At 43.5% G+C, this 15,846-nt stretch overlaps 1 protein-coding gene across 3 annotated transcripts in view; it reads right to left on the reverse strand.

The window, feature by feature from the left end:
• MKLN1 (muskelin 1) overlaps positions 1-15,846 on the reverse strand; it is a 111,071-nt gene that overhangs the window by 19,273 nt on the left and 75,952 nt on the right. For all 3 annotated transcript variants that reach the window (XM_084809061.1, XM_084809059.1, XM_084809058.1), the window contains exons 11-12: positions 14,882-15,103; positions 13,228-13,357 (exon numbers count right to left, since the gene is read on the reverse strand). In XM_084809061.1, coding sequence (XP_084665187.1) covers positions 13,228-13,357; positions 14,882-15,103 — 352 coding nt within the window. The remainder of the gene's footprint in view (positions 1-13,227; positions 13,358-14,881; positions 15,104-15,846) is intronic.

Here is a 15,846-nt window from a genome sequence, read left to right on the forward strand (position 1 = left end):
CTAGATGGGGGGGGGGGGCAATATTACACATGCCTGTATAAAAAGCAGCATAAAAAGCAGCATGGAGGGAAAGGTGGTACAATGACCCTGACCCAGATTGCAAGGTGGCAATGATCTTGTTAAATCACTCCTTAGGTTCCATCCACAATATAGGGTGGGGAGAAGGAGAGGCACTCTGCATCTCATCCCAGGTAGATTTCCAAGAGCCAATGTAGGAACATAAGAGAAGCCCCACTAAATCAGACCAAAAAGGTCCATCCAGTTCAACATACTGTTCCAAACAGTGGCCAGCCAGGCACTTCAAGGAAATCCACAGACAAGGCATGAAATTGTTTGAACCCCTTCCAGCAACAGGAATTCAGAGTCATCTTGCCTCTGAACATGCAAGCTCCGTTTAGGTGGCATCCATTGGCTGGGTTCGCATAATCAGCAGGGGAAAGTACACAGTATGGGTTGTTTCCCCTGCCCATGCTGCTTGTGTGTCCGCCTTCTGCTTAATTACCTGTGCCACATCACAGGTTGTCGTGTCGTCAGTGGGGTTCCTTCTAATCCACCCCACAACACATGGCTTGTAGTAGGGGTTGAGGGGTGGGTTAGAAAACACCCCCGCTGCGCACCAGGCTCGGATGACACAGCAACAGTGTGGCTAATTAAGGAAATGGTGAGCACCCGAGCAGCATGGGTGTGGAAACAAGCCATACTGCATAGTTTCCCCACTGATCGTGTGCACCCGGCAATTGCTAGATCTCTCACCTGCCACGAATTTGACTCATCCTTTTAAAAATCTATCCAAAGCAATGACCATCACCTCAACTTGCAGCAGTCAAATCTGTTAAGATGTTGTGTGAAGGATGTTCTTCTGCCTGTCCAAAATTTCCTGCCAACCAACTGCATTAGGTGACCTTCCCAAGTTCTAGTGTTTCAAGAGAATGAAAAAATCTTGTCTATCCACCTTCTCCACACCATGCATAACTTTATAAACTTATTCTAAAACAAGATTTTATAAAGCCAAGTAGGATGGAAACTGGCTGATGGCAAAACAAACGGCTAAATACAGATGGATGTAGTTGCTTCGCCTTCAGTTATGATCCAAAGAAATGTAGCACAGAGCTCACAAGAGGACTTTGTTTTCTAGACAGCATAAGTCAATGGAATATGGCACATGCCTGTGTACACTACGCCATGTCAAAACAGAATAGCTGGACAGTTCTGCTTGCTTTTAAAAAGGTACACAGGTTCTCATTCAAAGAACAATTCTTTTTTTTCTTTTCTTTAAGAATACCTCCTCTTTACAGGGCAATACATTTCTAAGAGTTCCTACACATCACTGATAATATTACTTAACATTATCCTACCAAAATCTTGAATATTACTGTAAATCTTGCACAGTTACTTTTAGTGAAAACACACTTTTAATGTTAAAAACCAAAGACAGAAAAACCTCATAAGAAAGACAGAAGAGCAGCCCACCTGAAAGTCTTTCCTATAACAGGAGAGGAATTAAGCAGGGTCACTTGCAAAAGAATAAAAGGCTCAGAGCCAGTCCAAGAATGCATTTTCAAAATGCACCCACTGCTACAAATCCCTACCCCAAGTGGGCATTTGGCCAGAGGGGGGATGTCCTCTGCTTGCCTTAGAATAGCAACACAATTTATTGCAGGCCCTCAGACTCATGGCCGCAATCTAGTCACCCCAGGTGCTGACTGCAACCAAGCCTCTACTTGCACCAACATGCACAGAAGAGCATTTAAAAGTTACTACCCCATGCATGCACCCCTCAGCATGTATAGTGCATACATACCACTACTGTATTTCCCTAGTGGCAGCACTAGCACGCCACTGCCACATGCATTGGGTGTGTGCATATGGTCAGGAGCAGTACCATTGCTGAAGGCAGCACCAATGAAGGTAACTATCCCTTTAATTAGAATGGGCAGGTGCTGACCCCAGCACTGTCCATGAACCAGTGATAAAATACACTGCAGTAATGGCGAAATGGAAAATGATGGTGATGCCTGGCAGTACCGATGGCAGTCCTACTCTCAGCCTTCATTCCAGATGTAGAAATACATCAAACAAAAAAAGGGGGGGAGCAGGGCCACACAGAAGGCTTTACCTACCCTCTAGAGTCCAGGAAGGAGCAACACAGAGAAGCAAGAAGCCCATGAAACAACTACACACTCACTCTTCCCTCCTATTGCAGCAACTGGGGCTTTCTAAGGAGGTCAAGTATTATACTGAAAGATACAGAATTAAGCTGCCCAATGTTAAGTTACCCAAGAGGCCACATTTACTCCAACAAGTGGAAGCTGATGGCTCCGATGTCAGTGGGCCGGTGAATCCTCTCCAGGTTTCAGGCAGAACTCTAAAAGGAGCTATCCAAGATGCGGAAGCACCTTGGATAGCTCCTTTAGAGTTCTGACTGAAACCTGGAGCAGAATCACTGGCCCAATGATATTGGAGCCACCAGCCTCCACTGAGGCCAACGTCATACCTTCAAACTCAAAAAGCTCATCCCAAAAGTTTAATGGGGAGCCCAGACTACCAGCACAGAAAGTACCTTATAGTAATTAAGCTGATAAGACTGCAGCTGGAACACCAGAGAAGGAACTCGTGGGCTGAGATCTTCTGAAGAGATGTTGCACTGGTATTTAACCCATTTGAAACCCCACTTCTGAAAGATATGCGTATCCAAGCTAACAGAGGCTGCAAGCACACACCCAGTTAACACATGCCTACGTCCCTGGGCTTTGATGGAACTAAGCAAGCATAGTTGAGAACCAGATATTTTTTCTTGAGCACAAGGGTAGGATTTGCATACTTTGTGCCAACAGTTAGTCCTATATTCTGAAATACTCTTGTTGAGAATGCTGACGTCCTACCCTCCAACAAAGATCACAGCACCTAAAGCATCTCAGCTGCTTAAAGTGGAAGCTGTGCGTCCCATTAAAGCAGAGAAGGATGCCAAGTGGCTGGGGGTCTTATAAGCCTCTTCCAGAATGTATTTTTGACATGTTTAGTAGGTATTGGGGATTGCTAAAAAGGCACCACCTTTTGGCTCTTTCGTGAAGATCTACAGCAAGAGAGCTCTTGGCAGCTGCTCTTCAACCATTCAAGCCTTTCCACCTGGGTATTCACTTACGCCTAAATTCAAGCATATTTGAGAAGCATTAGAAGGCCACTGAATCTGTCCATGCTTGACACTGACATATAGTTACTAGGAGTGCAAGCTTTCGTCAATCCAAATCCGATTAATAGATTAACAACCTTTTAAAATTGGCTAAAATGGCACCTCCAATTAAAACCAGTAATGTATTTTTAAAATGTTTGCTTTTTTAATGTAAGTACTTGCAGAAACCCCCTTCATGGATCACTGCCTTGTTGTGGCGAAGGGGCTTGTGTAACTCAGTGAAGCCATAAACTATGCCGTGCAGGGCCACCCAAGATGGACAGGTCATGGCAGAGAGTTCTGACAAAATGTGGTCCACTGGAGAAGGAAATGGCAACCCACTCCAGTATTCTTGCCAAGAAAACCCCATGGAACCTAACACAAGGCTAAAAGATATGACACCGGAAGATGAGCCCCTCAGGTCGGAAGGTGTCCAATATACTACTGGGGAAGAGCAGAGGGTATTTTCAAGTAGCACCAGAAAGACTGAAGCGGCTGGGCCAAAGCCGAAAGGACACTCAGCTGTGGATGTGTCTGGTGGTGAAAAGAAAATCCGATGCTGTAAAGAACAATATTGTTTAGGAACCTGGAATGTCAGATCAATGAATCAAGGTAAGCTGGAGGTGGTCAAACAGGAGATGGCAAGATTGAACATCGACATCTTGGGAATCAGCGAACTAAAATGGACCGGCATGGGCGAATTTAATTCAGGTGACCATCATATCTACTATTGTGGGCAAGAATCCCTTAGAAGAAATGGAGTAGCACTCATAGTCAACAAAAGGGTGGGAAAAGCAGTACTGGGGTACAATCTCAAAAACAACAGAATGATCTCAGTACGAATCCAAGGCAAACCATTCAACATCACAGTAATTCAAGTCTATGCCCCAACCACTGATGCCGGAAGAAGCTGAGGTTGATCGGTTCTATGAAGACCTACAAGACGTTCTAGAACTAGCACCAAAAAAAGATGTCCTCCTCATCATAGGGGATTGGAATGCTAAAGTAGGAAGTCAAGAAATCACCGGGATAACAGGCAAGCATGGCCTTGGTGTACAAAATGAAGCAGGACAAAGGCTAATAGAGTTTTGCCAAGAGAACTCGCTGATCATAGCAAACACTCTTTTCCAACAGCACAAGAGATGACTCTACACATGGACATCACCAGATGGTCAATATTGAAATCAGATTGATTATGTCCTTTGCAGCCAAAGATGGAGAAGCTCTATACAGGCAGTAAAAACAAGACCTGGAGCTGACTGTGGCTCAGATCATGAGCTTCTTGTTGCAAAATTTCGGCTTAAATTGAAGAACATAGGGAAAACCACTAAACCATTCAGGTATGACCTAAATCATATCCCTTATGAATATATAGTGGAGGTGAGGAATAGATTTCAGGGATTAGACCTGATAGACAGAGTGCCTGAGGAACTATGGACGGAGGTCCGTAACATTGTTCAGGAGGCAGCAATGAAATCCATCCCAAAGAAAAAGAAATGCAAGAAAGCCAAGTGGCTGTCTGATGAGGCTTTACAAGTAGCTGAGGAAAGAAGGGAAGCGAAAAGCAAGGGAGAAAGGGGAAGATATATCCAACTGAATGCAGAGTTCCAGAGAATAGCAAGGAGAGACAAGAAGGCCTTCTTAAATGAACAATGCAAAGAAATCGAGGAAAACAACAGAATGGGAAAGACTAGAGATCTCTTCAAGAAAATTGGAGATCTCAAGGGAACGTTTTGTGCAAAGACGGGCATGATCAAGGACAAAGAAGGCAGGGACCTAACAGAAGCAAATGAGATTAAGAAGAGGTGGAAAGAATACACAGAAGAACTATACAGGAAAGATCTGAATGTCCCTGATAGCCATGATAGTGCGGTCACTGAACTTGAGCTGGACATCCTAGAAAGTGAAGTCAAGTGGGCCTTAGGAAGCATTAGTAACAACAAAGCTAGCGGAGATGACAGTATTCCAGCTGAGCTATTTAAAATCCTAAAAGATGATGCTGTTAAAGTGCTGCATTCAATATGCCAACAAATTTGGAACACTCAACAATGGCCGCAAGACTGGAAAAGGTCAGTTTACATTCCAATGCCAAAGAAGGGCAATGCCAAAGAGTGTTCAAACTACCGCACAATTGCGCTCATTTCACATGCCAGCAAGGTGATGCTCAAAATCCTACAAGCTAGGCTTCAGCAGTATGCGAACCGAGAACTACCGGGAGTACAAGCTGGGTTTCAAAGAGGCAGAGGAACTAGAGATCAAATCGCCAACTTTCGCTGCATCATGGAGAAAGGAAGAGAATTCCAGAAAAACGTCTATTTCTGCTTCATTGACTACGCTAAAGCCTTTGATTGTGTGGATCACAACAAACTGTGGCAAATTCTTAAAGAGATGGGAGTACCAGACCACCTTACCTGTCTCCTGAGAAACCTGTACGAGGGTCAAGAAGCAACAGTAAGAACCGGACATGGAACAACCGAGTGGTTCAAAATTGGGAAAGGAGTACGACAAGGCTGCATATTGTTGCCCTGCTTATTTCACTTATATGCAGAGTACATCATGAGAAATGCCGGGTTGGATGAATCAGAGGTCGGAATTAAGATTGCTGGGAGAATTATCAACAATCTGCAGTATGTAGACGATACCACCCTAATGGCAGAAAGTGAAGAGGATCTCAAGAGCCTCTTGTTGAGGGTGAAAGTGGAGAGTGCAAAAGCTGGTTTGAAACTCAACATTAAAACAACTAAGATCATGGCATCTGGCCCTATCACTTCCTGGCATATAGAAGGGGAAGAAATGGAAGCAGTGACAGATTTTACTTTCTTGGGCTCCAAGATCACCGCAGACGGTGACTGTAGCCATGAAATTAAAAGACGCTTGCTCCTTGGGAGGAAAGCTATGGCAAACCTAGACAGCATAGTAAGAAGCAGAGACATCACCTTGCCGACAAAGGTCCGTCTAATCAAAGCTATGGTTTTCCCAGTAGTAACGTATGGCTGTGAGAGCTGGACTATAAGGAAGGCTGAGCGCCGAAGAATTGATGCTTTTCAACTGTGGTGCTGGAGAAGACTCTTACGAGTCCCCTGGACTGCAAGGAGGTCAAATCAGTCCATCCTAAAGGAAATCAACCCTGAGTGCTCATTGGAAGGACAGATACTGAAGCTGAAGCTCCAATATTTTGGCCACCTAATGCGAAGAGAAAACTCTCTGGAAAAGACCCTGATGCTGGGAAAGACTGAAGGCAAAAGGAGAAGGGGACGGCAGAGGATGAGATGGCTAGATAGCATCACCGATGCAATGAATATGGACTTGAGCACACTCTGGGAGAGAGCGCAGGACAGGAAGGCCTGGCGTGCTATGGTCCCTGGGGTCACTAAGAGTCGGACACGACTGAACGACTGAACAACAACAACAACAACAACAACTTGCAGAAACAGTAGATGGCAGGTGCAATCTTGGAAAGGCATTTCCCTTCTCTCTCTGGCACCAGAGGAAATGCCTTTTCTCAGAAGGTGTCTGCAATGTACAGATGTGTCATCTACAGTCGAAATAAGTATTATTTTCTTTGGAAGTACTGCTTCATGCAAATGTATGCAGTTTTAATAAATTAATTAAAACTCATTTGATTAATCTAGTAAGATTTCTTTAATGGGGTGACAGCCGTACAACCCATTAAGGGTAAGTTTTGACCCTTAAAGGCAGCCTAAAAAATAATTGTAAATAAATGTGTAGAAAAGGATCTTAAATATGCAGAACTCTTTTCACCCTCACTTAATTTGCATGACATGATCACACAAAGCCTCTGAACTGAAGCTATTGTACTATATACTCTGCCAAGGCTATTAAAAGCAGAAAATGCTACAGCTCAGCTTTTATATACGAAAAGAAGTATTGCCAGAAACGGGTGAGAGAAGCTACATAAAAATGGCACCTACTTCCTAAACAAGTCTGGATCACAGCCGTTTCTCTCATGATACCAGCAAACCAGCTATTTTTCTGGCTCACCCATCAAAATTGCTAGGTACATTCCCACCCACACTCTTATTGTTGGTAACAACAACAACAAAGAACTAAGCATCCATAATTCGCAACAGGTGCTGAGTACACACTAAATCTAGAACCCATCGGTGGATAGAATGATACATGCTAGCCAAAAAACAGTCAGTAGATAGAAGCTGGAATAATGGCATTTGGGACAGCTGCCAAACGCATTCCAACAATCAATCTGAAGGGTCTCCCAATGTCCTACAAGAATTATGTTTTTCATTAAGGCTGTAAACATCTATTTAAGGATGGAAAGTCGCCAGATAATGTATGCAATCAACAGAGTTATATTAAGACTCTGGAATTCAGTTCAGTACCGGAACCGAAACCGAAACAAAAAAAGGGTGCTATTCTTTAAAAAGCAGCCACTGTTGTGAAATAGGAGTGCCTGGCACAGAGTCAAGGGACCAAAGACAATAACAAAGTTCCTTTCAGAGCATCAACTGCAGCATCAGGCCATCTGGTGTGACCCTTTGGTGTCCCTCGGCAAACGTGCCCAGGCCATAATTGTGTGTCCAAGGGCAACATTTATATGGCGGTAGAGCACAGCCAAAACACATTAACATCCTTAATCTCCAAGACACCATAGTTAAGGACCTTCAACTACATGTAGTGCCAAATTAGGGGTTATTCACTTAACGAAGCTGGTATCCAAGGACCTATTTTAGGCACATCTAAGGGTCTGTGTTCATCCAATGACATTCTTGCAGTTGTAAGTCCCTTTGAGCAGCAGGTATACACCCCATGCCATATCACTAACTGCTTTTGAATTCACCCTCAAATCCAAAAGAAGTTTGCCATGTTGGTTTGGGTGCATAGGTGTAAATTAACAAACACAAGCCTGAAGCCTCCTGGAACACATGGAGCTAGTTGCACAGCACTTTGAATCCTGGCCCACATTTGCGTCTGCCTCCCTCTGAGGAATCCAGTGGCAACTGAGCCTGAGAGAACAGCAACTAGCTCGAGGGCACCCAGCGAGCTCCAAAACAGAGCAAGGATTTAAACCTGGGCTCCCTGACATCCAAGGGCATCATGATCGCATCAGATCTCGTTGGATTATTTTGCTCCAACACCTGATGTAAACATGTCATGCAACAGCTTACTTTGGTAATGTCAACACCAGCATCAGTCTGGTTTCTTACAACACAAGCATTGTCCCAAGGATGTGGCTGAGGATTGGCTTCCACGGCCAAAACAAGGCATCATTCGTGTAAAGAGAAGCTAATCTTAATGTCATTAAGAACTGACCAAAGGATCCATCTAGCCTAGTATTGCTTCCAACAACCTGTTTCCATCCTGTGGCTAGCCAGATGTTTCCAAGAAGCTCATAAGTAGGACACAAATCCAACAGTCTTCCGACTTTACTTGTCCTCCGTGAATAGTATTCAGAGGTACACTGCCTCTGAACATGGATGCACTATGTAGCTATTATAGCTAAATCAACTATCACCTCCGCCTTGAATTTGAATTTGTCTAATCCCGTGCTATGGTCCATGGGGTCACGAAGAGTCGGACACGACTGAACAACAACAACAAATCCCTTTCTACAGCCAGCAGAATTGGTTAATCTAATGAGTGTGTTGCGCGCGGGCAGGCGGGGGGGGGGGGGAGAGATGATCTCTTCCTGTATTCAAAACTGCCTGTATTCAATGAGACCCTCCAGCTAAAGCAACTCATCATCAGCATTTGCAGTTTTCAACAGAATGGACTTTTGTTCTTCCTTGTTAAGAGGGGCTAATTCTAACATTTCCCTTCACAAACAAGGGAAATGTTCAGGGCTGTTTATTTACTTTCTCAGACACACGAGGACAGTGAACTAGAATTCTATTCATTCATGATTTCTAAATGAGTCACTTGCTTACAGAGTCGGCTATTCAACATGAGCAGGACAGTTAAAAAAGAGGGCTAATTATGTTGTTCTCCTTTGTCTAACTGCAATGTGCAATTAATATGTTTGGCCAGGAGAACATGGCTGAATGTGCTTAGCCATAAGACAGGATCTGTTTTCCATGGAAAGTGAACTCATCGCAGGTGGCCACTAAAAAACAAGAAGCCACATGCTGTTCATCAATGTGTTTGGGTAATGAAGAGGGAGGTAATTTCAAAAGAGATGGAAAGGGACACTCCTGAGCAGCCTCCCCAAAATTAGTGCCCTCCACATGTTTTTGACTACAACTCTCATGATCCCTGGCTATTGGTCATGCAAGCTGGGGCTTATGGGAGTTGTAGTCCAAAAATCTGGAGGACACCAGATTAGGGAAGGCTGCCTTAAGGTGTGGTGTACATGATTAAGAAAATATTCCAGATCACTATTTAATTTGAGCAAATGCATATTTTAGACCAGCCTTCTCTGAAATGCTACCTTCCAAATGTTTTGGACTACAAATCCCATCATGGCCAAAAGTTAGGGTTGGTGGGAGTTGTAGACCAAAACACCTGGATGGCACCGGGTTGGGGAAGGATGTGTTTGAGGACTGCAAATTCGTTTAAATTAGAGTCGTAGTGCTCATGGCTATAGAGTGTTTGGATGTGCCTTCGGGGTTCTGTACCCTAGTCAACCTGTTAAACCGCAGGTAGCAGTGCTCCTTCTCAGTCAGGAACATACCATGTGATCTGGGACAGGTCATCCACTGCCTTAGTTCCATAGCCAACATTTTTTTAAAAAAATGCTAATAGGATAATTAAAAGCGCACTTTAAATATATTCAGTCCAGGACGTGTGGTTCAGACAAGACAAGAGGGTGAGGATGGTGATGGAAGGGTATAGAGTATGCAGCTACTCCCTTCCAACTTGAAGATGCTTTCCACCTCAGTGATCCTTCCCTGCCCCGCAGCATTCTACCTCTTCAGCCCTTCTCCCATTTCATAGCAATCAGAGAGGGACAAAATGTACAGATGGGGCTTGGTATGCCCAGACCCATGATCTAGAATCCATTATTTCCATGCAACCAATAGTATTTGTGTATTAATTGTGAGTCTCTTCTGGAACACATGGCAAGATATACATTTTTAAAAGCAAATAATAAATTTGGGCTTGCACTTTCTCACAGAGCAGCCCACACCCATACAACACGCAGCAAACCACTTTTGAAACTTGGGAGGGTATCAAGAGCTGTAATACATACGAGGTAGGGCAGGGTCTGATGTTCAAATTGGGGGGGGGGGTCTAATATCCATCCAACTGGGCACATGCCTGCAGTTGCTCTTCAGATGCCAGCCATGGAAAACAAAGTTGAAGCCCCAGGGCAAACTCTCTTACATTACGCCCATCTGATTTCATCTGCTATCACAGAGACTCCTCTAGTACTCCAATCTGAATCAAAGAAACTGGGATCCTTAGGACAAACTAGATGTTATGCAGGAGAGATTTCAACAGTCTCCAGATGGCTTTTAAAAAGACTAGAAAGCAGCAGGAGACTGAAAGGTTGAGCAGAACAACAGTTGGGGGTGAGGGCTGCTGCTGCTTAGCCATTTGCCCCACTCACTGTGATCATTCGCATAACCTGCTTTCCAGCCTCAGGGAGAAAGACACAGAGGTCCCTATCTTTCCCTCCACAATGGACAAAAGCAGCTGGAGGGGAGAATCTTGAGCAAAGAAGAATTAAGCAGCCCATTTGTCATTCCCTACCCCACCAGACTCTACCTTTGTGAGCCTTCAGCATCTGCTTTTTCAGCAAAAAACAAATAAAACAACAAATCACCAGGAGACCATTCAGATGACTTCTACAGCTGGCTTAGCCCTTTGGACTCTAAAGGAGGTTGGAAGCAACTACAGCTTTGCTGCCCAGCTCTCATTTACATAATTCACTGCTAGGGAAAGCTAGCTGAAAGGCATTAAAAAACACACAACTTCTGAATAATTCTTGATTTGCCACCAATCTCTCTCTGGATCAGCAATGGCACCTATGATTTGGCCACCATTTAGGGTGATTGAACTTGTATATTTTTCTGGATACTCAGAGGCAAACCATTCATTCATTCACCTTTCCACCAAAATGGGACTCAAGGCAAATAGCAGTAATGAAACAGAGATTAAAACAAAACACTAAAAATTACGTAAAAGCAAATAAATGAAAAACATAAAAGAACTAAACAGCACCCAGCCACTAAAAACCCACTTTAGCAGCCAATCAATTTAGATGTCAAAGACCTGCCTGAATAAAAAAAGTATTTGCCTACAGGCAGAAGAACACACAAGGAGCTAACTTAGCTTCCCACAGCAGGGAGTTCCACAGCTCAGGAGCATCCCCCCAGAAGGCCCTCTCTCATGTCCTCACCAAACATACCTCTGGTGGTGGTGGGACCAAAAGAACCGCCTCCTCTGGGCCAGCTTGTATGGGAGAAGGTGGTCTTTCTGGCAGCCTGGTCCCAAGCCGTATAGGGCTTTATAAGTCATAAGCAGCACTTTGAGTTGTGCCTGGAAACACACTGGTAGCCAGTGAAACTGTTGTGACAGGGGACTCGCATGCTCCCTGCATCCAGCACCAGTCAACAGTCTAGCTGTATTCTAGGCAAGCTGAGGTTTCTAAACAGTTTTCAAAGGCTGCCTCACGTAGACTATGCTACGGTTATCCACACAGGATATAACTAAAGCATGTGTCACCATGGCCAGATGAGACATCTCTAGGAAAGGCACAGAAGCAAACGCATACCTGGCCACAGCTGAAACTGGGTATCTAGGGTCAGGGTTGAATCCAGGGGTACATTCAAATTGTGAGACTGAGTCTTCCAGGGGAGTGTAACCCCATCCAGCACAGGTCGAATCCCTATTCCCTGATCTGCCTTTTGACTAACCAGGAGCACCTCTGTTTTTTCTGAATTAAGCTTCAGTTTGTTCATCCTCATCCAGTCCACTGCCAACAGATACTGATTCAGAGCAACACTGGCTTCCTTGGATTTAGATGGTAAAGAGAGATGGTAATAATGAGAGTTGCATGAAAGCAATTAAAATGTAGTTTTGAAAATGTAAATAGCTACTGTATATAGTTTGGGGGACACTGAGCTGGATCAAGTTTGTGGAGGGGAAGTTAACTCTTTCCGCTCCAGCAAAGTCATACACACCCTTCCAGCTGCCATTACGCTCAGGGGGGAGGTTTCCATTGGTGCTGCACAGTCCTGATCCTGTTCAGGGGGCCATGCAGCAGCTATCTACATTTTTTAATTACATATTTGCTTCATAATTCAGGACATGAGATTCTGTACAGGATCACCTGTAATTCAGGCAATTCAGGACAGACAAAAGAAAGGACTTCTTCACACATCCCATAGTGAAACTATGGAATGTGCTACAACAGGATGTAGTGATCGCCACCAATTTGGATGGCTTTAAAAGGGGGTTGGACAAATTCCTGGAGGAAAAGGCTATCAATGGCTACTAGTCCTGATGGCTATGTGCCACCTCCATTACCAGAAGCAGTGAGCCTATGTACAGCAACCCATGCTCCAGCAACCCATGTTGCTGGAGAACATGGGTGGGAGGGTGCTGTTGCACTCGTGTCCTGCTTGTGGGTTCCTGGTCGACAGCTGGTCGGCCACTGTGTGAACAGAATGCTGGACTAGATGGACCCTTGGTCTGACCCAGCGTGGCTCTTCTGATGTTCTTATGTTTCATGCAATTAACATAATATGCAATTTAATCCTCACAGCGATCCAAGATAGCAAAGTGAGGTGCTATGAAACACCCTGAGTTTGGTTGCTGTATAAATCTCTCTCTCTCTCTCTGTATTGTGTGTCCCTCCCTCCCCCTCGTGTGTATGTGTGTGTGTGTGTGTGTGTGTGTGTGTGTGTGAGAGGGAGAGGGAGAGGGAGAGGGAGAGGGAGAGATTTTCTGCATGACAGCCATGAAAGAAGTGGCTCATTTGCCTCTGAAAGAACTCTGGGTATCTTTAAGCAGAGTAGACAAGCTGTAAGTGTTCTGTATTCTCATATCCTGATGCAGTGACAGTGGAAGTTATGGGCTAAGGTCAAGAGCCTTCTATTGGTACTGACACAAATTAAAACATATGCACTGAATCTCACCCATCCCTGAATCTTTCTTCGTGCCATCTGATATGATATCCACATGATCACTGTCTACGTCGTAACTGAAGAAGTCATTCAAGTATGTTTTTGACCTCTGCCCACCAAACACATACAGGCAGCGATTTTTCTGAAGGAAAGAAAAAGAAGGCATTTGAGTGTACTTAAAAGTGCTCAATGCAAGAAATTTGTAGGCACAGAGTTCTGACCCAGAGGCAGATGCAGCCTACACAATTCATTTTCAAAGTTTCCTGAACAGCAGCTCTCAAGTCAAACTCCTCTTTAAACTCGGGGGAAGTTTACAATAGTTCAAGGGTTCACTGGGACACAACTTAAAATGGGAACTGTTCAAAAATACTTGCGCAAAAGAGCCTGTACATAACGCCCACAGAGGAGCTACTTACATCAGCTAAATTTGGTAGCACAGCACAATGCCACCAGTTAGCGGAGCTTAGAGGCCAAGAACTGGTCTCCTTTAGGTCACCAATTGAGGGAAGGAGAATAGAAGAATGAGATGACGGGTGACTGTGAGAGGCACACAGAAGGCAAAGATATAGTTAAAGGTTATTGTTTCACAGTAAACTCCTAAATCTAATCAACACAATCACTTAATTATTCAGTTAATGGGAAAACTGAAAATTCTTTAAGCAGTTGCTGATCCTCATCAAAAGGATAGAAAATATACCAGGTTACACATTTAAAACATATGTTAACACAAGTATTAAATCAATACTTGTGTTAACATATGTTTTAAATGTGTAACCTGGTATATTTTCTATCCTTTTGATGAGGATCAGCAACTACTTAAAGAATTTTTAGTTTGCCCATTAACTGAATGATTAAGTGATTATGTTGATTAGATTTAGGAGTTTACTGTAAAACAATAACCTTTAACTATATATTTAACGAGATATAACATTTGATGACAGATTTACATCAAAAAACAAGAAAGGAGTAAGAAAAAGGAGCAACAAATATTCTATCACAGCTACCATCTACTACATCCCCATACCCACACAAAATCCTGTGGATAATCCAGCTGCTAAAAAAAAGAAACTGGGCCAGTTTTAGTAACATCTTTATGTTAACATACACAGTAATGGCTAACCTACTATTCTGACTAAAAAAAGAGGACCCCAAAAATCCTCATAGGATCTCTGTAAAAAGAGCTAAATAACACGTAAGTAGCAAGCTCGTCAATAGCTCCTGAACCACATAGGTAAAGGTGAGTTCCATAAAGGGGGATTCTTATACTACTTTAACTGAGGATTCCATACATTCAATGTAAATACCTGCTTATCACCAAAACGTTAATACAGGTGTGTTTTGAGGTATTAAAATGAGAGGGTGAAACCCCTTGCATTTAAAAAGAAAAAAGGTAGCACTTATTTGGCAGTAAGATCGTCCTTTATATTTTCTTTCTATTCCCTATTACAGTAACATACCAGATCCAAAATAGCTTGGAAAAAACAGAAACATCTCCTTAGTTCACAATCCAGGTGATTAAAATTGCCCCCACGCACTGATTAATCAAAACTTTAGTTGATTACCAATTAATTATGGACTTATTTTTTAATATTGTTGTGGGTTTTTAACCACTCTAAGCAGAGTGAGGCTATAAAATAAAGTAATCCTAGGCAGTGCTAGTTCTTACTGAATGGAACAACATGCAGTGTCCTATTCTGGATTGGATGTCCTCAGGGCCAGCATTGCAGGAGTCTTCTCGCAAGAGCTTCCACAGCCGGCATCGACAGTCAAAAGCAAAGAGGCCGCTGAACTGTGGCTCACTGGCTCTGCTGTCATCCACGCTGCCGTTGCACGTCAAAATCCTTCCTCCAAAGGTGTAGATCATGTGTTTCTCTGAATCCATGCACATCTGCAATGAGTGAGGCATTTTCCTGAAAAGCCACTTACACGATACGCTTTAATAAAGAGGACTAGTTTTTTTAAAAAAGTATCAGAACTGCTCACTGAGGTTTAACCACTGACTATTCTTTGAGCCTCTGAAGTTGGCCTCAGAATAACTCGATTGAAAAGGCCCTCCATTCTTCCATATGCTGAATTCACTGACCATGACTGGATAGAAACTGTGGTGCAGTGGACAGAGTGACTAAAGAATCAGTATTCTGAAGTCCTAAAGACTCAATTAAAACTTCACAAGAGGTCATTAATGGCTTAGTCGAGTGAAACAGCTGAACCGTAGATCAAGCGTTTAATCTTTTTGTGATTTTTTACCGTTTGTCTCTATTCTAATTTTCCTCTCTCCAATCCCCTTTACGTTAGCAAGCCTGTTCTACATCGCTCCCCACAACCCTTGGGTCGCTAACATGGTGCTTTACTAGATTAAAGCCAGAAGAAGGGGAAAATTGATTTGGGGTGATATCTGGGTAGGGCATTAATTACAAAACGAAGGAAAGGAGGGTGGCTGAGAAAGAAAAGGGGTGGAACGTGCCCCACAACTTCAACAAGGTATACTAATGAAAGTAACAGCACATGCTTTCCCTGTTTACCCCCTGCCTCTACTTCCTTCCCTATCCTCTATTATCTTCCTTGTGACCTTTCTTTTTTAATTTTAAGCCACTTAAGCCGGGGACCTGGCTTCGCCTTCTTTGTAAATTA

The sequence above is a fragment of the Heloderma suspectum genome, chromosome 7, assembly GCF_057233095.1.
Source record: "Heloderma suspectum isolate Gila_16-S chromosome 7, 16-S_ref, whole genome shotgun sequence".
NCBI lineage: Eukaryota > Metazoa > Chordata > Lepidosauria > Squamata > Helodermatidae > Heloderma > Heloderma suspectum.